The sequence below is a fragment of the Halichoerus grypus genome, chromosome 6 (assembly GCF_964656455.1).
Source record: "Halichoerus grypus chromosome 6, mHalGry1.hap1.1, whole genome shotgun sequence".
NCBI classification, from domain to species: Eukaryota; Metazoa; Chordata; class Mammalia; order Carnivora; family Phocidae; genus Halichoerus; species Halichoerus grypus.
In genome coordinates this window covers 58,030,743-58,056,648 of record NC_135717.1, presented here as the reverse complement: position 1 = coordinate 58,056,648, position 25,906 = coordinate 58,030,743, and the positions used below count along the sequence as shown (strand labels likewise).

Here is a 25,906-nt window from a genome sequence, read left to right as displayed (position 1 = left end):
TTAAGAGTTGTAATTTATAATTTCTAGAGTGAAGAACAACGATCTTGCAGAAAAATAAAATGCAAACGAGCTCAAAGTAATGACACAGAAAAAAAAATCTACTCTCTCCATAGACAGCCTTAATAATATAATTTATTGAGATTTAATCTTAAATAATCATAGAAAAATACTTTCTTATTAAATACAGATCTTATTCTCAAAAGAATTTTCAACTGAGAAAAATCCTTTATTTTTTGTCTTGACTCTTTATTATGTACTTTATTATCTATTTAATTTTTTTATCTCCACTGTCCTGAATTTCTCTAATCTAGCAACATAATTATCTGCAGCAAAGACTGTTCAAAATACCATGGATTATTTACAGATTTTACTTAGCTACAAAAATATATTTTTTCCTCCTCAGTGATCAATGGCTCCATAAATGAGAAAGAATGGACTTTTTCTCTACTTCTTGGTTTTATGTCACAGTAATAATGAGCTTTTTACCTCAACAACTTTTCATTCCAGTCTTTTACAATCACTTCTGTCAAGGGAACTGTGTTTGTTGACTGCAAAACAGTGTCTAAATTATAATTTGAGGACAATATGAAGAAGACAATGAAAATCCAGTTTACCAAGAAAAAAATAACTAGATACCCTTTTTTCTACAAGGACTTATTTACTAATATGCACTTAATAAAAAAATAAGATGCTCAATAATTAGAAAATTTAGGTTTATTTGGTAGTTAGGCCTATAGAAAAGAGCATAAGCTGGAAAAGAGAAAATAGCTTCATTTCCTATATTCTATTAAAACAAAAAAGCCATTTGTGGTTATACAGAGAGGTGCATTTTAGGAAGATTTAATTCTATAATTAAGTTTAAATATGTCAAATCCCATAAAAAATACCTCCTTGAAACATTTTTTTCAGAATATATGCAGAAAAAGCACAGCCCTAAATAGAAGACCAAGATACACACACACACACACACACACACAATAAATACACAGCAAAAGACACAAAGTTATGGGCAATTCAAGCTTTTTCACAGTGCATACATGGGATGAAAGAAATTCCTAAATCTCAATTCAGAATATAACAATTACTACAGGAGGGTAATGAATTGTGAAAATACGAATACAGTTACTACTGGAGGAGGCTTCCAAACACATAAACTCATTCAGGTTCTATTTTATATCTCAGCTGCAGAAATGCCAGCCAACGTTCCTATATTTAGCAGATAATAGTAGTTTGAAGAAAATATACAACTAGTATTTAAGTTTGAAAATGTAAATCAGAAAAATAATAAATCACTCCTTTTTCCTGTATTGCTTCACCCAACTTTGCTTAGCCTTTACTGAATTCAAATACTACATATGACTTTGTGGTTTTTCATATGAACAGATAAAATGGAAAATAAGAAATAGTTTAGATCTTTAAAAACAAAAAGCACATGACAACAGTTTGCAGGCAGAAATAAATTACAGTGCTCAAAAATATTGTTTGAGAATATTAAAATATTTTTACATGTACAAAGTTGCTTACAAAAACTTTGGCTTTCTCATCTACATTACATAATGTAGACTAGAACAAAATAATTTATGTATGTCCTGTTTATACAACCTGGACTTGAGAAAATGTACCACTGATGCTATTTGATGCATGAAATCTTCATTTTCCAGTATATAAGTTATTTTTTTGGAACTAAGCCAAGCTTGGTGTAAAGTAATATTCCCTATTTTAGTATTTGAGAAAGCTAATATTTGTTCACAAAAATAGAAACTTCTGAAGAGTATCTTATGACCATGAGAGGAGTAAAAGCAAATTTCAAAATGCACTTCAAGCACAGAGAAACTAAAACACTTCTACGTTGCTGATATGACTGTTTTTTAACACAGTAACCCTTATGGGGAAAAAAAGGGGGGAGGGCAGGATGGCAGGAAGACAGCCTTCATAAAATATACTTAGGTTGATTAAAGTAGTTGTAGTTTTATATAATAAATAAAGATTCAATTAAATATTCCAAGATTCTCAATAATCTACAAATGCTATAACCTCTATTTGTGATATCACCAACTTTAAAAAAAATTAACTTTATCCCCTGCCAAAATTTTTTTTCTAAAACATTTGAAGATATTTTAGAGGCACCAAAAACCTAAATCCATAGTAAGTTTAATAATTCTTTGAGGGTAAGTAATAAAAGAAAAGAAAAAAAGAAAAAGAAATCAAATTGGGTTAGAGATACTTACAAAAAATGAGAAAATTAGAATAAATTGCATTAAAAATATTAAATATCTGAAATTCTAGAATACCAGTATTCCTTTTAAGGAGGATTTCTGCTTATGAATAGAAATTCTGAGGGTGGTATAGTGTTTTTCTCCTCATAGGAAATGCCTGTTTTGTCAAGCAATTAAGGTTCTCTGTGGGGAAACTGATATGCTAGTCAGTCCACTGCCAGGATCTCAGCCTAAAATCCACCAGCTTCTCTCCCTTGGCTGCAAAACAGACAAAGACCCTACTCTTACTCCCCTGAACTCTTTAATGTCTTTACCTCATCTCCACTCAGTGCCAGAATTTTTAATGCATAGATTCATAAAAATGGGGTAAAGAAAAAGAATTTCTATCAATAAAACAGATTCACAGTATAAAATAACACAGCCAAAAAAAAAAAAGGCAGGCAGAGAAATAGAACTAAAGACTCTAGAAATCTGGAGCTCATTCACTAATTTTTTAACTTAATTCACTATGATCATGGGTCCATTGCCAAATTGTGGTCTCCTATCCACTTTTCATGTCTATAAAACTATCTTATGAAATGTAATGTGATTAAACAAATAATTACTAAAGGGAAGTGATATTCTTTTTATTAAGAAAAAAGAACATGAGGAATGATATCACCAAGATGGCAGCATAACTTATTCCTGACTTCACTCCCCTCTCAAGAAGAACAACTAACAATTATTCAAGAACAAGACACCATTGAGAGAATCCTAGAACATGGGGGTGAGGTTGAAGCACTCCCTGCACCTCGGAGACCAAGACAAACCACATAGGAAGAGAAGTGGCCACACACTGCCCTCACTGCTCCCCCCGCCCCTCCCAACCCCAGGCCAGCACAGCACCGACCTGAGGTCTCCCCTGAGCCTCCACTTCCTCCAGTGGGAAAAGAGAGCCCAGGGAGAACAACCAGCCCCCCAACTTGGCGCTGTGGGTGCTTTCTGGGAGCCCCTACTCTGATCTCACACCTGCACAGGAATTGCAGGAAAACAATGAGGTTCAACCACTGGGAATCTGACTGTGACAGAGAAGGGGGGAGAGGCTTGCAACAACCAGCATACAACCTTAGCAGACCAAGTTCATACTTGCAGCACCCAAGTAATAATACTAACCAGTGGCTTTGCTCATTATCAGAACCAAGATGGGTATACACTCTGACCAGGGAACTTGGCAGAATACAGATCTTATTTATTCAGATCCGCAAATGAATACTGTTGACCATAGAGCCAAGTTTGCCTAAACCCAGGGAGGGAGCTGAATCACAGCCCGTTCCTTCGACTGTGGAGAGTCTTCCAGCCCCATCTGACAAAAAGGGCTGGAGAAAACTCCTGAAAGCTATGTGACCAAACAGCTGTTAAGCTGAGAAGCAGGAAGAGCTGAGGTGTGCAAAAACAGTGGCCCTGTTTGACCAGGGAACTTCGGGTGTGGGTCAGCCTGAGTTGAGACAACAAAGAACTTGACCAGCTTTAGCTGATTCTCCCACTGCACACTGCACCCAGACAGGGACTCTAATTCATAACCCTGCTCATTGTTGAATGCAGCCATCAGCCTATCCAACCAGAGAACCTAACCAAAGCACAAGGAAAGCTGTGATGCCCATCCTACAGCCTCTCTTAGGAGGGAACCAAGCCTCCTATGCAACCACTCTCAGCCACTGGAACACCTCCCATCCCTGACCTTAAAGCTTAAACAGTTGCCTCACCCAAGAAAAGATCACAATAGCAGGCCCCATTTGCCCAAAGATATTACCAGCACATGCCCAGAAACTGAAATTGACTGAATGTTGAAAAATTGTCTCTGCCGAAGCAAACCTATAAAGTCTGGAAATGGAGCCCAATTACTTAAATGCACAGATCCCAACATGGGGAATCAAAGATCACAAAAAATCAGGTAAATGGGACACAACCAAAGTAAACTAATAAATTTCCCAAAAACTAAACCTTAACAAATGGAGATCTAGGAACTGTCAGAAAGAATTCAAAATAATCCCCTTAAGGACGTTAGTGAACTACAACACACACACACACACACACACACACACACAGAAAACTAAATGAAATTAGGAAAACAATGCATAATAAAATGAAAACTTTGAAATAGCAACCATCAAAAAAAAAATCCAAATATAATTCTTAGAGTTGAAAAGTAAAATAACTAAACTGAAGAATTCAACAGAGAATGTCAATAGTAGACTCAACCATGCAGAAGAATCAGTAATCTGAAAGAGAAGACACTGAAAATTATCTAGAGGAGCAAAATGAAAAAAAAAAAAAAAAGAATGAGAAAGAGTAAAAAAATCCTATGGGAATTATGAAACACAATGAAAAGGAACAATATTTGCATTCCAGGAATTCCAGAAGGAGATGAGAAAGGGAGATAGCAATAATGGCTGAAATATCCCCTTATCTAGGGAAAGAAATGGACATCCAGATTCATGAAGCCCAGAGGACCTCAAATAGGATGAACCTGAATAGGCCTACATTGAGACACATTATAATTAAATTGTCAAAAGTCAAAGACAGAGAATTTTAAGAGCAATGAGAAAAGAGAGAAGTTACATACAAGGGAACACCCATAAGATTATCAGCACATTTCTCACAAAAACATTGGGGAGGGTATGTGTTGTGGTGAGCGTTGTGTATTGTGTAAGACTGATGAATCACAGACCTGTACCCCTGAAACAAATAATACATCATATGTTAATAATAAAAAAAAATTTTTTTTAAACATTTCAGGCAAGGAGAGAAAGAGATGACATACTCAAAATATTGGAAGAAAATAATTGTCAACTAAGAATTCTATACTGGCTAAGCTGTCCTTCAGAAACAAAGGAGGGATAAAGACTTCCCTGAACAAACAAAAGCTGAGGGAGTTCCTTACCAATATCTACCTTACGAGAAATGCTAAAAGAAGTTCTTTGAGTAGAAGAACACTATCATCATAAAAATATAAAAAGCGTAAATCTCACTGATAATGGTAAACATACAGTCACAGATTCTGCAATATGGTAATAGTGGTGGTTAATTCACTAAAAACTCTAGCTGAAGTTTAAAAAAATGTAGTAAAAATAACCAAACTATAATAATCTGTTATTAATTACACAATGTAAAAATATGCACATTGTATCAGCAATAACCAAAAAGGAGGAGAGGAAGTAAAAGTGTAAAGTTTATAAATTTTATTGAAGTTGTTATCAGTTTAAAATGAGGCGTTTTGGGCGCCTGGGTGGCTCAGTTGGTTAAGCGACTGCCTTCGGCTCAGGTCATGATCCTGGAGTCCAGGGATCGAGTCCCACATCGGGCTCCCTGCTGAGCAGGGAGTCTGCTTCTCCCTCTGACCCTCCCCCCTCTCATGTGCTCTCTCTCATTCTCTCTCTCAAATAAATAAATAAAATCTTTTAAAAAAATAAATAAATAAATAAAATAAAATGAGGCGTTTTAAGATATTTTATGTAAGCCTCATTGTAACTACTAGGAAAATCCTATAGTGATTACATAAAACCTGATAGAAACTCAAAGCACACTGATACCAAAAGACATCAAAACACACACAAAAAAGAGGCAGCCTTAAATAAGAAAAAAAAAAAAAGACTAGATGTAAAAAACAACCAGAAAATGAACAAAATGGCAATAGTAAATCCTTAACCTATAAATAATTACTTTAGTTGTAAACAGATTTCTCCAATTTATTTTATTTTATTATGTTATGTTAATCACCATACATTACATCATTAGTTTTTGATGTAGTGTTCCATGATTCATTGTTTGCCTATAACACCCAGTGCTCCATTCAATTTGTGCCCTCTTTAATACCCACCACCAGGCTAACCCATCCCCCCACCCCTCCCCTCTAGAACCATCAATTTGTTTCTCAGAGTCCATAGTCTCTCATGGTTCGTCTCCCCCTCAGATTTCCCCCCCCTTCATTTTTCTCTTCCTGCTTTTTTTTTTTTAAACATATAATGTATTATTTGTTTCAGAGGTACAGGTCACTGTGAATTGTGTGAGACTGTTGAATCACAGACCTGTACCAGATTTCTCCAATTAAAAGGCACAAAATGGTTGAATGGATTAAAAACAAGACCCAACATTATGGTGCCTATAAAGGATTTACTTTACCCTCAAAGACACACAGACTGAGAGTAAAGGGATGAAAAAAGACATTTCAAGCAAATGGTAACCAAATTTACTTATATCAGATAAACTCTAAAATGATAAAAGAGACAAAGAAGGTTATTATGTAATGATAAAGGGGTCGATAAAGATAATAACAACTGTAAATATTTTGTGTACAATGGAGCACCTGAATATATAAGGCAGACACTGACAAAGCTAAAAGGAGAAATCAACAGTAATACAATGGCTGGATCATCCAGAGAACCAATCGGGAAACAGTGGACCTGAAAAACACTACACAGAACATTCTCTTCAACGGCAGCAGAGTAAATATTTTTCTCAAGCACACAGGGAATACTTTTTAGGACAGACCATATGCTATGCCACAAAACAAATCTTAGCAAATTCAGGAAGACTGATATCACACCAAATATCTTTTCTGACCACAATGGCATGAAACTAGAAATCAACACCAACAGGAAAGCTGAAAAATACATGAGCACATGTAAATTAAACAACAGTCTCCTGAAAACCATTTGATCAAATTAAAAGTTAAAGGGGAAATAAAAAAGTTTTTTTTGAGACAAACGAAAATGAAAATACAACATACTACAACTTGTGGGATGTAATAAAAGCAATTCTAACAGGGAAGTTCATAGCCATAAACACCTACATTAGGAAGCAAAAAAGATCCTAAGTAACCTAAATCTCTATGCCTTAAGGAACAGAAAAAGTAGAACTGAGCCCAAAGGTAGAAGAAATGAAAATTAGAGCAAACATAAAGAAAATAGAGAACAGAAGAACAACAGAAAAGAAGAGCCAAACTAAGAGTTGGTTCTTTGTTTTTTTAAGATTTTATTTATTTGTTTGACAGAGAGAGACACAGCGAGAGAGGGAACACAAGCAGGGGTAGTGGGAGAGGGAGAAGCAGGCTTCCCGCTGAGCAGGGAGCCCGATGTGGGGCTCGATCCCAGGACCCTGGGATCATGATCTGAGCCAAAGGCAGACGCTTGATGACTGAGCCACCCAGGCACCCCAAGATTGGTTCTTTGAAAAGATAAATAAAATTGGCAAGCCCTTAGGTACACTAACAAGGAAAAACGCAAAGGACCCAAACCAATAAAACTATAAATGTAAAAAACACACTACAAGTGATACCATAGAAATACAAAAGATCATTAAGTGGCTACTATAAACAACAATATACTAATGAACTGCACAACCTAGAAGAAATGAAAAAAATTATTTGAAACACACGACTTACCAAGAAGGAATCAGGAAAAAACAGAAAATCTGACTAGACCATTTACTAGTAAGAGGATTGAATCAGTAATCAAAAATGCCCCAAAGGAGAACAAATATTGTTAAAATGACCATACTATCCAAAGCAATCTACAAATATAATGAAATCTCTATCAAAATAATAGCAGCATTTTTCACAGAACTAGAACAAGTAATCCTAAAATTTGTATGGACCCACAAAAGACCCCAAATAGCCAAACCAATCTTGAAAAAGAAAAACAAAACCAGAAGTAGCGCAAACCCAGATTTCAAGTTATATTGCAAAGCTGTAGTAATCAAAATAGTATGGTACTGGCACAAAAAGAGACACCTAGATCAATAGGACAGAATAGAGAGCCCAGAAATAAACCCACAGTTATAAGGTCAATTAATTTACAACAAAGGAGGCAGGAATATGCAATGGGAAAAAGTCTCTTAAATAAATAGTGCTGGGGAAAACTGGATAGCTACATGCTAAGGAATGAAACTGAACCACTTTCCTACATCATACACAAAAATAAACTCAAAATGGATTAAGGATCTAACTGGAAGACTTGAAACCATAAAAATCCTAAAGCGAACATAGGCAGTCATTTCTCTGACATCAGCCATAGAAACATTTTTCTAGATGTCTCCAAGGCAAGAGAAATAAGAACAAAAATAAATTATTGGGACTACATCAAAATAAAAAGCTTTTGCACAACAAAGGAAACCATCAACAAAACTGAAAGACAACCTACTGAATGGGAAAAGATATTTACAAATGATACACTTGATAAGGGGTTAGTATCCAAAATATATAAAGAACTTATACAGCTCAACACCAAAAAAAAAAAAAAAAAAATCCAATTTAAAAATGGGCAGAAGACATGAACAAACATTTCTCCAAAGAAGACATACAGATGGCCAACAGACACATGAAAAGATGCTCAACATCACTCACCATCAGGGAAATGCAAATCAAAACCACAATGAGATTATCACCTCACACAGGTCAGAATGGCTAAAATTAACAACAGAGGATACAACAGATGTTGGCAAGGACATGAAGAAAAAAGAACCCTTGTGCACTGTTGGTGGGAATGCAAACTTGTGTATCCACTGTGTAAAACAGTACAGAGTTTCCTCAAAAAATTAAAAATAGAAGTACTATATGATCCAGTAATTCCACTACTGGGTATTTACCCAAAGAATATGAAAACATTAATTTGAAAAGATATATGCACCCCTGTTTACTGAATCATTATTTTTAATAGCCAAATTATTGAAGCAGTTCAAGTGTCCATCAATAAGTGAATGGATAAAGAAGAGGTAGTAGACACACACACACACACACACACACACACACACACACACACACTGGAATATTACTCAGCCATTAAAAAAGAATGAAATCTTGCCATTTGCAACAACATGGATGGATCTTAGAGGGTATAATGCTAAATGAAATAAGTCAGAGAAAGACAAATCCCATATGTTTTCACTCATATGTAGAATTTAAGAAACAAAAGAACAAAAAAAGAGACAAACCTAAAACAGACTTTTAAATATAGAAAAACTGGTGGTTGCCAGAGAGGTGGTGGGTGGGAGGATGGGAGAAATTGGTGAAGGGGATTAAGAGTACATTCATCATGATGAGCACTAAGCAATGTATAGAACTGTTGAATCACTATACTGTATACCTGAAACGAACATAACACTCTGTGTTAATTATAGTGGAATTTTGTAAAATAAACAATTTTTTAAAGTTACATCTTCATCAAGATAACAAGCTTTTGCACAGCAAAAGAAATGGTCAACAAAACCAAAAGATAACCAACAGAATGAGAGAAGATATTTGCAAATGACATATCAGATAAAGGGCTAGTATCCAAAATCTATAAAGAACTTATCAAACTCAACACCCAAAGAACAAACGATCCAATCAAGAAATGGGCAGAAGACATGAACAGACATTTTTCCAAAGAAGACACCCAAATGGCCAGCAGACACATGAAAAAGTGCTCAACATCGCTCGGCATCAGGGAAATCCAAATCAAAACCTCAATGAGATGCCACCTCACACCAGTCAGAATGGATAAAATTAACAATCAGGAAACGATAGATGTTGGTGGGGATGCGGAGAAAGGGGAACCCTCCTACACTGTTGGTGGGAATGCATGCTGGTACAGCCACTTTGAAAAACAGTATGGAGGTTCCTCAAAAAGTTGAAAATAGAGCTACCATACGATCCAGCAATTGCACTACTGGGTATTTACCCCGAAGATACAAATGTAGTGATCTGAAGGAGTACGTGCACCCCAATGTTTATAGCAGCAATGTCCACAATAGCCAAAGAGCCAAGATGTCCATCGGCAGATGCATGGATAAAGAAGAGGTGGTATATATATGCAATGGAATATTATGCAGCCATCAAAAGGAATGAAATCTTGCCATTTGCAATGAAATGGCTGGAACTGGAGGGTATTATGCTGAGCGAAATAAGTCAATCAGAGAAAGACATGTATCATATGATCTCACTGATATGAGGAATTCTTAATCTCAGGAAACAAAATGAGGGTTGCTGGAGTGGTGGGGGTTGGGAGGGATAGGGTGGCTGGGTGATAGACATTGGGGAGGATATGTGCTGTGGTGAGCGCTGTGAATTGTGTAAGACTGTTGAATCACAGACCTGTACCTCTGAAACAAATAATACATTAAAAAAAAGAAGAAGAAGATACCAGGAAGGAAAAACTGAAGGGGGGAAATTGGAGGGGGAGACGAACCATAGGAGACCATGGACTCTGGGAAACAAACAGGGTTCTAGAGAGGAGGGGGGTGGGGGGATGGGTTAGCCTGGTGATGGGTATTAAAGAGGGCACAAGTTGAATGGAGCACTGGGTGTTATACGCAAACAATGAATCATGGAACACTACATCAAAAACTAATGATGTAATGTATGGTGAGTAACATAACATAAAATTTAAAAAGTTACAACCTCCCTCACCACATGGGCATCTCCCCATTATCATTACCTGATTAATTTTTCTCCATATTATAAACATTTTACTTTCTTTTGTTTATTGTCCACATTCCACTTCTTAAATGCAAAGTCCACTAGGGCAAAGAGTTTTTGTCATTTTGTTCAATGCTCATTCCTGGCACATAAAAGGTGCTCAATAAATATTTGTTGAATTTTAAAAAAAAAAAATGCCCTAAAGAAGAAAAGTTCAGGACCAGATGGCTTCACTGGTGAATTTTACCTAACATTTAAAAAGAATTAACACCAATACTTCTCAAACTCTTCCATAAAATCAATGATGACGGAGCACTCCCAAACTTATTTTAGGAGGCCAATATTATACTGATAACAAAATCAGAAAAGAATACTGCAGGAAAAGAAAACTATATGCCAATATCCTGATGAATATAGATGTAAAAACTCTCAACAAAATGCTAGCAAAAAAATCAGCAGCCTATTAAAAGGATCATTCACCATGATTAAATGGGATTTACCCCTGGGATGAAAGGATGGTTCAAAATATGGAAATGGATCAATTCGATACATCACATTAACAGAATGAAAGAAAAGAATCCTATGATGATCGCAATAGACACAGAAAAAGCATTTGACAAAATCCAACAGTCACTCACGAAAAAACAGTTAACAAATTAGGTATGGAAGTAACATGTCTCAATACAATAAAGGCCATATATGACAAGCCTACAGCTAACATCACACTCAATGGTGAGAGGCTGAAAGCTTTTCCTCTAAGATCAGGAACAAGATAAGGTGCCCACTCTCACCACTCCTATTCAATATAGTACTAAAAGCCCTAACTAGAGCAATCAGTAAAGAAAAAGAAATAAAAGCCATCAGTAGTCAAAAAGATGTATGGTCTCTATTTGCAGATGACATGTTTTTATATAGAGAAAATCCTAAAAACTCAACCAAAAGCCTGTTAGGCCAACCAACAAATTCAGTAAAGTTGCAGGATACAAAATCAACATACAAAAGTCAATAGGGTTTCTACACACCAACAACAAATTTTCTGAAAAATAAAGAAACTTATCCCATTTTACAATGCATCAAAAACAATAAAATACATAGGAATAAGTTTAACTAAGGAGGTGAAAGATCTCTACTCTGAAAACTATAAGGCATTATTGAAAGCCATCCAGGAAGACAGAAATAAATGAAACTGTGCATTGAAAAAATTAATACTATTAAAATGCCAAAAGGCATCTATAGAGTCAATAAAATCCCTATCAAGAGTCCAATGGCTTTTTTAACAGAAGTAGGAAAAACACTCCTAAAATTTATGTGGAACCAAAAAAGCCCCAAATAGTCAAAGAAACCCTGAGAAAAAAAAAACAAAGCAGGAGGCCTCACACTTCCTGGCTCCAAGCCACACTATAAAGCTCCAGTCACCAAAACAGTATGGTACCGGTACAAAAACAAAGAGGCCAACAGAAAAACTAGAAAATCCAGAAATAGACCCAAACATATACAGTCAACTAATATTTGACAGGGAAGACAAGAATACTCTATGAAGAAAAGACAATCTCTTCAATAAATGATGCTGGGGTAATTGGATATTCACATGTAAAAGAATGAAAGTGGACCCATATCTTAGACCACTCACAAAAATTAACTGAAAATGGATTAAGACCTAAGTGTGAGACATGAAACTCCAAAAATAAAACATAGGACTAAATTTCCCTAACATGGGTCTTGGGGATCACTTTTTGGATACAACACCTAAAACACAAGCAACAAAGGCAAAAATAAATAATAAATAATGCAGTGGGACTACATTAAACTAAAAATCATCTGCACTCTAAAGAAACCAACCACAAAGTGAAAAGACTACTTGCAAAATGGGAAAGAATATTTATAAACCATTTCTTTCTTTTTTTTTCTTATTTTTTTTATTATGTTATGTTAATCAACATACATTACATCATTAGTTTTTGATGTACTGTTCCATGATTCATTGTTTGCGTGTAACACCCAGTGCTCCATGCAGAACGTGCCCTCTTTAATACCCATCACCAGGCTAACTCATCCCCCCACCCCCCTCCCCTCTAGAACCCTCAGTTTGTTTCTCAGAGTCCATAGTCTCTCATGGTTTGTCTCCCCCTCCGATTTCCGCCCCCTTCATTCTTCCCCTCCTGCTATCTTCTTCTTCTTTTTTTTTTTTTTTAACATATAATGTATTATTTGTTTCAGAGGTACAGATCTGTGATTCAACCATTTATTTCTTAAGGGGTTAATATACAAAATATAAAGAACTCATAAATCTCAATAGCAAAAAATAACCCAATTTAAAAATGGGCAAAGAACATGAATAGACATTTCTCCAAATATATATAAAAGGCCAACAAGTACATGAAAAGACGTTCAACATCACTACTCATTAGGGAAATGCAAATTAAAGCCACAATATCACTTCACACCTGTTAGAATGGCTACTACCAAAGATGAGAACAAATACTGGTGTGGATGTGGAGAAAAGGGAATCCTTGTGCACTGTTGGTAGGAATGTAAATTGGTGTAGCCAATATGGAAAACAGCATGGAGGATCCTCAAAAAACTAAAAATAAGACTACCATATGATCCAACAATTCCTCTTCTGGGAATATATTTGAAGGAAACAACACTAACACAAAAAGATATCTGCACCCCCATGTTCATCGCAGCATTATTTACAATAGCCAAGACATGGAAACAACCTAAGTGTCTATCAATGAGTTAATGGATAAAGAAGTAGTGGTATCCATACATATAGACACATACATATGCCTATAAATAATGGAATATTTTTTCATTTATAACAAAAAAGAAAACCTACCATTTGCAACAACATGGATGGACCTTGAAGACATGAGGCTAAGTGAAATAAGTCAGAGAGAGAAATACAAATACTAAATGATCTCACTTATACGTAGAATCTAATACAAACTCATAGAAAAAGAGATTAGATTTGTGGTTACCAGAGGTGGAGGCTAAAGGGGGATGGGAGGAGAACTGGAAGAAGGTGATCAAAAGATACAAACTTTCCAATTATGAGATAAATAAGTACTAGGGATGTAAAGTCCAACATGATGACCACAGCTAACACTGCTGTATGATATATAGATAAGTTATTAGGAAAGTAAATCCTCAGCATTCTTACCACAAAGAGAACACTATTTTCCTTTTTCTTTTCTTTCTTTTTATTGCATCTGTATGAGAAGATGGATGTTAGCTGAACCCACTGTGGTAATCATTTCACAATATATGAAAATCAAACCCTCATGTGATACGCCTTAAACTTATATAGTGATGCATGTCAATTATTTCTCAATAAAACTGAAGGGAAAAAAACATAGACTTGTAGACAGCATTTACCATTCCAATGACCTTTGGAAAATGACCATTTGAGACATTCTTGGGGCCTAAAAGCATGAGGTCTCCTCCAAAAGTGAAGTCGTCATCACTGGCTTCAGTCTCAATTTAATGGTGACTTTGAAAGGATAGAAAGGCTGTGTGATGTGTGGCTAAGAGTGTGGGGTGTGGAGGCTGATAACCTAGATTCAATACGAGGTTCCACCGTTTATGGACCTGACATTAGGCAAGGATGCGTGTTATAAATTCATTAGTCTCAGCTCCAAATCCACCCTTCCCTGCCATGCTGGACTCTGTAAACATTTCTCTTTCAAATAGCTCATACAATGTTTGGCTTTGTTAGTAGAGAGCACAGGATGGATACCACAAAGCACAGTGGAGTGGAAGCTTCTCTTTTTGGTTCCAGTATACTTGGATTTTTTGTTTGCTTGTTCGTTTTTGCTTTTGCCCTGTAACTGCCAACAATTTAAAGCAACCCAGTTACAGTCCCCCTTCAGTGAGTTTTGCAGATATCCTGGTGGATAATTTCTCCCTTGGCCTATCAGCTATTCACCAAATCTAGCTCACAACATCCCAGCAAATTTTTCTACCTTCCAGTGGGTCCCAGTAACACCCTCTCCAACAAAGTTTATTTTTTTTTATTTTTTTCCAATAAAGTTTAAATCTCATTGTTGGGATATGGGGAGTGGGGTGCACTCATCCAAACTGAGTCCTTCCTTGGATTGTCTGTCTCAGCACTAGAAAGAGTAGTTGCTCCCCACATTAGCCATTCTTTTCTTCTTTACTGTTCTTTTATTTCTTGTTGTAGGTAACCACTTTTTTAAATTACATAATTCTTTTTATTGCATTTTCCTTGTTCAAATTACTACTGTGGTTTCTGTCTTCTGAATGGACACCGTTAAGAAAGTCTGTAAAATGAAGCTAATAATAGTGACCGCTTAGATTGGTTTTGATGATTACAGAGTTCATATAAAGTTCTTAAACCATGTATATTTGGTAACAGTCTTAATGTATTCAGAGACAAGCTTACAACTGTTAATCCATAGCAGAACTTTCAGGAGATAATTCCTCTAACAAGAAAAAAACAGAACATTTTAATAAATTCCTGCTGAGAAATAATCTACCTTCTAAAGAATACATTCCCCAACCCTTAGAGTTGTAACAGCACTTTGTTTACACCTCTATTCTAATTATAATTACAGTGCAACACTATTATACACAAAATATTTCTTACCCAGTGGACTAAGCTTCTTGAAGGAAATCATCACATTTTATTCTTTACTGAATCTCTGGTATAGAATAGATGCTCAATATAGGTTTGTGATGAGTCACAGCACAGCTACCTTGCCAACCTATCACAACCCAACAATGCCCTTGATTTTCCTCATCATCCTGATCTATGCTCTGCATGGATTGCTGAGTCTTTCCAACTGTATGCTCCACCAAGCTTCATAAAAATGTCCACGCCCCTATCTTGTGTCAAAATTACCTGAGTTTCATTTCAGGTATGGGTGATCAATAAAATGTGATATTCTTATAAGCTTCCTTCTTGCCTGACTTCAGTGTCTTCATCAGGAGTTATTAAAATAATTTTGCAAAAGATTGTCCACCAACACCATCCCCTTCTTTTCCTTCTTCAATAACTTCCCAGGGATGGTAGGATAACATTAGAGTCATATAAGTATAATGCAGAAAGGATGGATGCACTGCCTTCAGAAAGGAAAAACTTAAAGGAGACCCTTAAAATTTTAAAAACATGCAGAACTAGCCAAGATCTATAGTTTTATGACCAATTTATTTATTGGTACACTATATTTTGAAAGAACATTCTTAAGCATTATATACTCTTCTGCCATTAATTGTACTTGAATGGCAAATGTTTAAAATAAGAATAAGCATTCTCATATATCCACAAAGAATAAAGGAATATTTATAATATACTCTTGTTCCTGTCTTTTGAGTTCTACCTTGCATTTATTTCAAATTCTATACTCCAACGCAGCAAAACTGAAAGTTAGAGATGTCTTCATTTTTTTGCTACTGTTTTAAAGCTAATCTGGTTTGCTTTCACCTGCAAGTCATTTTAGTTTTATAGAGGTCTCTATTTTTGCTGTCTTCATTACATATTCACTTGAGTAGTGTGCACTTTGCATTCAGAGAGTAAATATGTACAGTAGTCCCCCCCCCCCGCCCCCATGTCTGCAGTTTCCCTCTCTGTGGTTTCAGTTACCCAAGGTCAACCGCACTGCAGGAAGCAGATGATCCTTTTTCTGATGGATGGTCAAAAGGTCAATAGTAGGTTGCCTTTTAGTTTTGATTGATTGATTCCTTCGCTGTGCAGAAGCTTTTTATTTTCATGTAGTCCCAATACTTTATTTTATTTTATTTTATTGTGTTATGCTAATCACCATACATTACATCATTAGTTTTTGATGTAGTGTTCCATGATTCATTGTTTGCGTATAACACCCAGTGCTCTATTCAATACGTGCCCTCCTTAATACCCATCACTGGGCTAACCCATCCCCCCACCCTTCTCCCCTCTAGAACCCTCAGTTTGTTTCTCAGTCCATAGTCTCTCATGGTTCATCTCCCCCTCCAATACTTTATTTTTGCTTTTATTTCCCTTGCCTCAGGAGACATACCTAGAAAAATGTTATTTTGGCTGATGCCAGAGACAGAGAACCTGTGTTCTCTTCTAGGATTTTTATGGTTTCAGGTATCACATTTATGTCTTTAATCCATTTTGAGTTTATTTTTGTGTGTAGTGTCAGAAAGTGGTCCAGTTTCACTCATTTGCATGTAGCTGACTGTTTTCCCAATCCCCTTTGTTGAAGAGACTTTTTCCCATTGGATATTCTTGCCTCTTTTATTGAAGATTAATTGACCATATAATCATTGGTTTATTTCTGGGTTTTCTATTCTGTTCCATTAATCTATGTGTCTATTTTTGTGCCAGTACCATCCTGTTTTGATTACTATAGCTTTGTAATATAACTTGAAGTCCGGAATTATGATACCTTCAGCTTTCTTTTTAAAAATTGCCTTGACTATTTGGGGTCTTTTGTGGTTCCATCTAAATTTTAGGATTTTTGTTCTAGTTCTGTGGAAAATGCTGTTGGTATTTTCATAGGGATTGTATTAAATCTACAGATTGCTTTGGGTACTACAGACATTTCAACAGTATTTATTCTTCCATTTCTTTGTGTGGTCTTCAATTTCTTCCATCAGTGTTTTATTGTTTTCAAAGTACAGGTCTTTCACCTGTTTGGCTAAGTTTATTCCCTGGTATCTTATTATTTGTGGTGAAACCTACTGAATGGGAGAAGATTTTGGCAAATGACATATCTAATAAAGGGTTAGTATCCAAAATATATAAAGAATTTATACTCAACAGACACACACACAAGAAGTAATCCAATTAAAAAATGGGTAGAAGACATGAACAGACATTTCTCCAAAGACAACATCCAGATGGCCAACAGGTACGTGAAAAATGCTCAACATCTCTCATCATCAGGGAAGTACAAATCAAAACTACAAAATATCACCTCATATCTGTCGGAGTAGCTAAAATCAAAAGCACAGGAAACAAATATTGGTGAGGATGTGGAGAAAAAGGAACTCTTGTGCACTACTGGTATGAATGCAAACTAGTGCGGCCACTGTTGAAAACAGTGTGGAGGTTCTTTAAAAAGCTAAAAATAGAACTACCCTATGATCCAGTAATCCCATTACTGGGTATTTCCCAAAGAACACAAAAACACTAATATAAAGGGATATATGCACACATATGTTTAAGGCAGCATTATTTAAAATAGCCAAACTATGGAAGTAACCCAAGTATCCATCGATTGATGAGTGGATAAAGAAGATGTGGTACAGATATACAATGGAATATTATTCAGCCATAAAAAAGAATGAAATCTTGCCACTTGCAATAACATGGATGAAGCTAGAGTATAATGCTATGCAAAATAATTCAATCAGAGAAAGACAAATAACATATGATTTCACTCATATGTGGAATTTAAGAAATAAAACAAATGAGCAAAGGGAAAGAGAGAAAGAGACAAGCCAAGAAACTATAGAGAACAGACTGATGGTTCGGGGAGGGGGGTGGATGGGTGAAATAGTGAAATAAGTGATGATAGGTGATGGGGATTAAGGAGCGCACTTGTCCTGATGAGCACTGGGTATTGTATGCAAATGCTGAATCACTATATTGTACACCTGAAACTAATATAACACTGTATGTTAACTATACTGGAGTTAAAATTTTTTTAAAAAGGTCAATAGTACCCTAACGCTAAGTCACAATGACTAACTGTTCACCTCACTTCAACTCATCAAGCAGGCATTTTATCAACTCACATCATCACAAGAAGGGTAAGTACAATGAGATATTTTGAGAGAGAGACTACATTCACATAACTTTTATTACAGTACACTGTTATAATTGTTCTATTATTGTTGTTAATCTCTTACCATTCCTAACTTATAAATTAAGCTTTATCATAGATATGTATGTATAGCAAAAAACATAGCATACATTGGATTTGGTACTATCTGTGGTTTCAGGCATCCACTGGGGGTCTTGGAATGTATCCCCTGTGGATAAGGTCGGGGGTGGGAACCAGTGCACACATAAATCTTAGCCAAATGACTAAGTACTAAAGGGACTAACTGATTAAAGTACTGGCTCACCACAATTGGCTTCATCTGTTCCATTTGGGCAGTCAGATGGAAAATCACAGAATTTGCTGAATGAAATATAGCCTGCATCCTCCCATGACACAAATCCAGCTTCAAAATTAAGAGATGGAGAGGATAAAACATACTCTTCTCCTTCAATAAATAAATAGAATACATAATTATTTTATGAACACTAGTTTTTAAATATGCTACAGACACAGAAGCTAGATAAAAAAAGCCAAATCAGAGTATAGTTTTCCTTTCTCATCCTGTGTATGGTGCTTCAAATGTATGTGTAAGGCACTAGGATTGCTCTGAAGTCTTATAGCCATTTGCATGCCGATTAAAGCCTTCAAAGGCTTTTAATTCAAACACAGAGTCTAGGTGAATCTTTGGCCATTCTGCCCCACAAATATAACATAATTCATCACCAGTGGGATTTGGCTTATTTTTTTAATGCCTATTCCAGTCCCATCCTAAATTTCTGCTGGGTAATAATACTAAATTTCACAAAGGAGATCTTAAAATGACCTATTGGACAAATTTGCAAAAACAGTAAGAAAGTTTTTTTTCTCTTTGTATACAATAATTGGCCTTTCAGGAAAAATTCATATAATATTGGTCTGGCCTTTCAGGAAAAATTCATACAATTTTGGTCTGATTATAATTATGCTCTAACCAACTAAGATGGTGTTTGGAATGAAGCACACATAAATTGAGTTTTGATTTAATTTCTGAAGGGAATTCTCTGTGAGATCAAGCACTCTCAGAGACTTCTGCTAAGGTTAATTTTAGTGATAATATAAAACTTTTAACCACACTCTTGCCTCCTGTTACATTCTCTTCAATGTCAACTTTCTGCTATTCCAATTCTGGTGATGCAGTATTTGATTAGAAGAAAAATGTTTAATTAAATAACAGAAATAAGGTAATGCTGGTTAACCCTCAAAAACTCAATCATTAATCTGCTGCTTTGCATTCCTCAATGTCTATCAGAACCACATACACACACAGAGCTTAGAAAGGTTTAAGTTCAGAACACATATTCTGAATAAAGTAAATACATAGGACAATATAAAGTTAGTAGAGAGAATTATACAATCTCACCAATGAAAGAGGTCTTTAATAAAAGACTAATTAAAAGTTCTTTAATCTTGAAGAACCATGAGAGACAATGGACTCTGAAAAACAAACTGAGGGTTCTAGAGGGGAGGGGGGTGGGGGGATGGGTTAGCCTGGTGATGGGTATTGAGGAGGGCACGTTCTGCATGGAGCACTGGGTGTTATGCACAAACAATGAATCATGGAACACTACATCTACAACTAATGATGTAATGTATGGGGATTAACATAACAATAAAAAAAATTAAAAAAAAAAAGTTCTTTAATCTAGTTCTCAATCCAGAATTGTTTCTGCTATATTATCCTCAATTATTGCATTTAGCTCATGTAGGAATTCAACTTTTCCATTTACTAATAAATATGTTGTTTAATGAAACATAACCTCAGAATATAAGATGTGCCTAATTTCTAAATGCAAATAATGTTCATGTATATAGATAAAGAAAAATAAAATGTGATCATTTTCAAGCAAAATCTTTAATGTTGTCTATTTACTAACAGACTCTGGGGTAGAAGTGGTCCAAGGGAAACATCAATCAGTGTTAAAATGACAGGTAACTGAGGCACAATGCATACTGTTCCAGTCCATTCTCAGAACCTAAATAATGGTTCAACTTTCCAAAAATGCCTATTTGACTATTGGGGATTTATTTTTACAATCTTTCTGCCCCTTAATTGAAACGCTCTACAAAATATTTAGTCAAAAAATTAGACAAACTCCTTCTGTTACTTGAAAACATATGTTCTGAATTTAAACAGAGTTTTAGAATCAAGATTTAAATTTTTGGCTGGCCTTAAGTCACTTTTCCAAACACAGTAAGTTTTTTGAACTCCTAGGTGACTCTGAAACACAAATTTCATTATATAATCATTTGAAGTGCCAAGCAAAATTAAAATAAAATTAAATTTTTATGGAAGTGTTTTTTTAAAACATGCAAAATAATTAAAACTATTTCATAATTTCTGTAACTAAAAAACTGTGACAATTTTAGCCACAAGCATAGAATATTATTGGAAAAGTCTTAAGGCCTAGGTTGTGTACAGCATATATATATATATATAAAATATATATATATATATATATATTTTTTAAGTATGTTTTAGTTTTCAAGGCATGTAATAGAATCCACATCCTGGTATTAGCTACTTGTGAGCTATATTACTGGAGGACTTGAATCTATTCTAAATTTTGGTATCAGGAGGAACTCATTATTTCAATTTTTAAAACTTCAGTGACCACAAGAAAAACTTACCTTTCTTTAGTATGCTGGTACCTGGAAGTGACATATTAGAAATTTCACATTCCTGGGATATACTGATGTCATCTAGAGCAACAGTAGCATTTGATGATAAAACAGTAGCTTCCAAAATCAACTATAATTACAGAAAAACAAATTATTAAAAATATATCATAAATGTCTTACAATCATATATCTTTGTGTAGAGAAGCTCATTTGCATCTGTCCCACCTTCCAATCTAATTTTAGAAAACTGTTTTGACCAGAAAGTTCAAATTATAAATTTATAAAGTCATAGCGGCTTTGACAGCTTCTTATGTAACCTTAATGTCTTAGGTAACCTTGTTTCAATTAAAAGTTGAAACATTCATCACTCCTGAAGGGTTGCCTTCCCATTGGAGCCATTAAGAGTTGTATGCATTTAAAATGAGCTCTTTGGGGTAATCAACTGTGTGGTTTACAACTCAATTTAATTGAGATATGAATTCATTTGTAAAAGGTCTGCTGGAGGCAATGATTCATTTTCATATCAGAATATTTAAATACTAATACGTATTATGTATATATACAGAAACCTACTTAGTGAGGTAAAGCATAGAGTCAATAATCACATACAGTGGTTAATAATATTCATAAGTTAAAGCACTCAGAGGCATCTATTTCAGTTTAATTTATTCTAACACTCTGAATAATGACTGATATAATTTGTTTTCTTTCTCATTAATCACATTATTATGTTGGTTAATCTACCACCTTAAAAAAAAGAGAGAGAGAGAAATTATGTCTGGAGTCTTAAAGACGTGTAGTAGGACCACCAGTGCAGGACATAGTAGGGGGTGCATCTCGATCTTATCAGAGAGGATCTCAGATCCAAAGATCTTACGATTTACTTGGTATGATGCATTAACAACTAAACTACACCACAAGTGTTATACAAAGAGATACGTATAAGATACTAGGAGAATCGAAGAAAAACACTTCATTGTTTCTGCCAAGAATGTGAGACAAAATTTGAAAAAAGCTGCTAAAAATACTAACTACCTAACAACCAATAACTAATTACCTAATAATAGCTACTCAGTTATAACTGCTACTTCAGATTTTGTTAGAGAAACTAGTAACATTACAGGCAAAAGCAAGGAGATGTGGAAGTGTATGGTATATTTAGAACACTTTGGGTGAAATGCTCACTTTAGCAACACATAGACTAGAACACTTGGGGTGCTACAGGATGATGGGTTTTGAGACATGCTATCCCCAAAATATGGCACACCTTGGCATAATGAGTATTTCAAGCTGGAGGAATTTAAGAAATGGCATGTGCAGGATGGACTATCTGATCTTCCCTCATGTGAGAGGTGTCCTCTCTATAACCGGAGGAAAGGGACATCCTTATTTCAGAAGACAAAAGGACACACAAGCAGAGGAATCTGAATCTTTGCCTGGCTAAGTTTCTCCCAGTTGATTACACTTAGCTCATACTCTTTGCCCCATCGTATCTTTCCATGACTGTCCACTCTTCATCAAACCTTGCATAAAAAGGCTTAGGATTAACTGTTTCTTTATTAACTGGTCTTTACATCCTTATTAAGGCTCCAGTGTCATGTAAGGCTTATATTAAATAATTTTGTATGCTTTCTCCTTCAATCTACTTTTTTAGTTTAATATTCAGACCCAGCCAGGAACCATAAGAGGGTCAGGGAAAGTGTTTTCCTCCCACACATAGGAGTACAGGATTTTAAGAGAATGATAAATTAAGTAACAGATGGAACAAACTGGAAGAATTGGTGCAGCTCAAGTGGAAGCCAATTTGATGTTATCTATTAAAAAGAAAAACAGCACAGACTACAAAAATTAAGCCCACTTCTCAGCATTTATGCTAGAGAGACACTCATCAGCATATACGTGAAAGCCCGTCCAGGAATGTTCACTTCATTTTTGGTTTTGATAAGTAAATAAATGGAAACAATTTAAATGTCAATCAAAAAAATAAATGGTTATGCAGACCATGGGTAACCACACCACTTAAAAATAACATCTCTGTGCTAATATGGAAAGAACCTCAATATGTATTTCTGAGTGAAAAATTACAGAAAAAAAAGTTGATGATAGGATACCACTTAGGCTAAAAACACAATGGTTTAGATTTCTAGATATAGTGGTACATACATATACATTACATCAATAGCATAGGGTCCAGAAGTAAAAATGAACTAATGTCTATGCTAACCTCAAGATAAAGACCAATAAGAGGTGAAGGAGGTCAGGACAGACTATTGTCTTATCTGCAATTTTTGATACTTTATGATGAAATGTATATAATTATAATGATTTTTAAAATTCTTATTAGAACTGTTTTTTTTTTGTTTTTTTTTTTTGTAGAGTCTTAACCGACTAAGGAATTTGGCCTTCATACACAAGGCAGAAAATAACAGTTTTTAAAGAAGGATTTTGACAAAGTATCTATAGGCACTGTAATTGAAAAATATATTATGCTTAACACCATTAAGGTATTGTAATTTATTTTGGACAGCTTTAATTTTAAAAGATTTTTCCTTTTATTCATTACTAGAAATTATAGTAGACTGAAGTCAATTAAAATACAGATGCTTAATTCTTCAGACTCATTAGACAAGCCTTTACTGATGCCATATTTGAAGCCCTGCACAACTTTTTAAAAAAATGGGGAAAAAAGAATGCTTGGGGCACTTCTCTGTGCCTCTAAAGAGGTACACGGATGGGGTGGGACCCTGGCAGGAGTTGAAATAGAATTGTGAACTAGGTCTGTAAAATATGGTTATATCATTTTGTCTGAAGGGAACCACAAGACTTTCAGATATTCATATTAAAATGTTAACATAAAACTACTTCCAAAGCCAAATAAAAATGATACCAGGTCATCTACACCTCTGCTTGCTTATTTCTATATAATTAAATTCAGAACTCTAAAATGAAAAATTATAATTCTACCATGAATTAAAATCTTCCACATTTAAAAAGAAAAACAGTCACTTCTTTTAAAAATGTTTCTTATATCTGTAAATAATACCATCTGATGATTCCAAAATCATCTTGGCTATTTCTGTTTTTTATTGCTTGTTTCAACTAAGCCAGTCTTTTGATTTGTGAACAAAGGCAGTTTTCCTTTGGGAAATACAGAACCAATTAATAATCAGTAAGTGAGAAAGAGTTCACGCAGAAGAAATGTTTCAACCATGGGCATTTCAACCACAAATGAAGAAGTGAAAACCTCATTTTTTAAGATTCTCAAGGAAATCTGTGAATTTAAATTCCAAGTTATATGCAGAGGTCTCTCCCTTCTAAAACTATTTTTTAGGATCTTGCTGATATTTGTTTTATTCAGTGATATTATATTACTCCCTGAAAGAGCAAAATCATTTCTTGTTTTCGCTTTCAGGAACCAAACAACTTATAAATGTAGCTTATAATCAAGTGATTACTTTTTATATCTGAAAAACCAAAGTAAGCCTTTCCAGAGAAAAACTCAACTAGCATATTTAGATTTTGGTTCTTTGATATCTTGTTTTTTTAAAAAGGAATAACAAGAACAAAAAAATAGGAATCTAAGAAGAAATGGAGAAAGTAGGAATATAATAGGAAAAACTGGAATATAGTAATTTTTTAATGATGTTATCAATAATAAGAGCAACCGCAAACATTATTTAAAGCTTACTGCATGCCAAGCACATTCACTTGTTTTAACCCTGTGAAGGTGGTGCTATTCTCATCCTCAAGAAAGCAAAAGAAACAGAAGCTTCAGAGGTAAAGTAATTGGCTGAAGGTTATATATTTAATAAGAAAAATATGTAACCTGAGCCATTAATGATTAGGCTATACTGCATTACTAGAATAAAATAAAAAGATAACTGGTCTTTAGCAGATGCTGCAGACCAGAGCTGTCTGGTGTAACAATATTCAATGCAGTCCTAAATTAAGAAGGCTGAGGACATTGTAACTTTATAGAGACTAGACCAGCTTTTACTATTGTATTATAAATCTTACCCTTCACTGAATCCTCAAATAATGTCAGGAAATTGTTATTGATTTATATCATTGACTGATAAAGAATGAACATGTTATCAATCATTGTGGAAAATTTCACAAAAGGGTCATTTTAAAATGAAGTCTAAAATATGACACAATTATGTATTAATAGGAAACCTGAAAAAAGTAGATCAGCTGGAAATCAATGGACAGTACTCAGAAAAAGAACCACCTTTAGATATTAAAACTAAGAACAGCAGTTAGGGGAAAAAGAAACTGTAAATGAAGTGAGTATATTTCTGTAAAAACTCAACATATCCAATGGGCGGGCCAAGTTATAACAGATTGAAAAGAATACTATTAACTATTTGACTTATATTCTTCCAATAAAAAAAATATAGGAAATGGAGAGACTATTGAAATGGTGCTAATTTGCTGTTCTTATGGAATAAAGAGTAAGCCTTATCCTTTTCTACCAGGAAGAATAAAAGCCCTACCTACCTAAGGGTGTTTATTTCCTAAGAAACTCAAAGTGATTTGTACTCTGTTGTGATGTCTACAACTGACATCAAAAGGACAACACTGCAAAAGAAGTTCATGGCTAGAAGAGGACATAGGGGTCATACGGGTTGATGCCTTTCTCCTTTCCAGTGTTTGGAATGGACTACACTGTATAAATACGTTCAGAATTTAGTCACATTGACGGATAGTCAGGTGATGACTAAAGTCACCCTTAAATGATTCAGTCTACTAAAGTGCCAAAGAAGCCCATTCCCAAGAATGTAAACTTCAAATATTTGAATATTTTAAAAATCTAGATGGAC

At 35.0% G+C, this 25,906-nt stretch overlaps 1 protein-coding gene across 1 annotated transcript in view; it reads right to left on the bottom strand.

Moving 5' to 3' along the window:
* The window catches only part of MALRD1 (MAM and LDL receptor class A domain containing 1), an 806,170-nt gene that overhangs the window by 648,146 nt on the left and 132,118 nt on the right, over positions 1-25,906 (bottom strand). Inside the window, exon 15 of the mRNA XM_078074136.1 lies at positions 21,093-21,213. Coding sequence (XP_077930262.1) covers positions 21,093-21,213 — 121 coding nt within the window. The remainder of the gene's footprint in view (positions 1-21,092; positions 21,214-25,906) is intronic.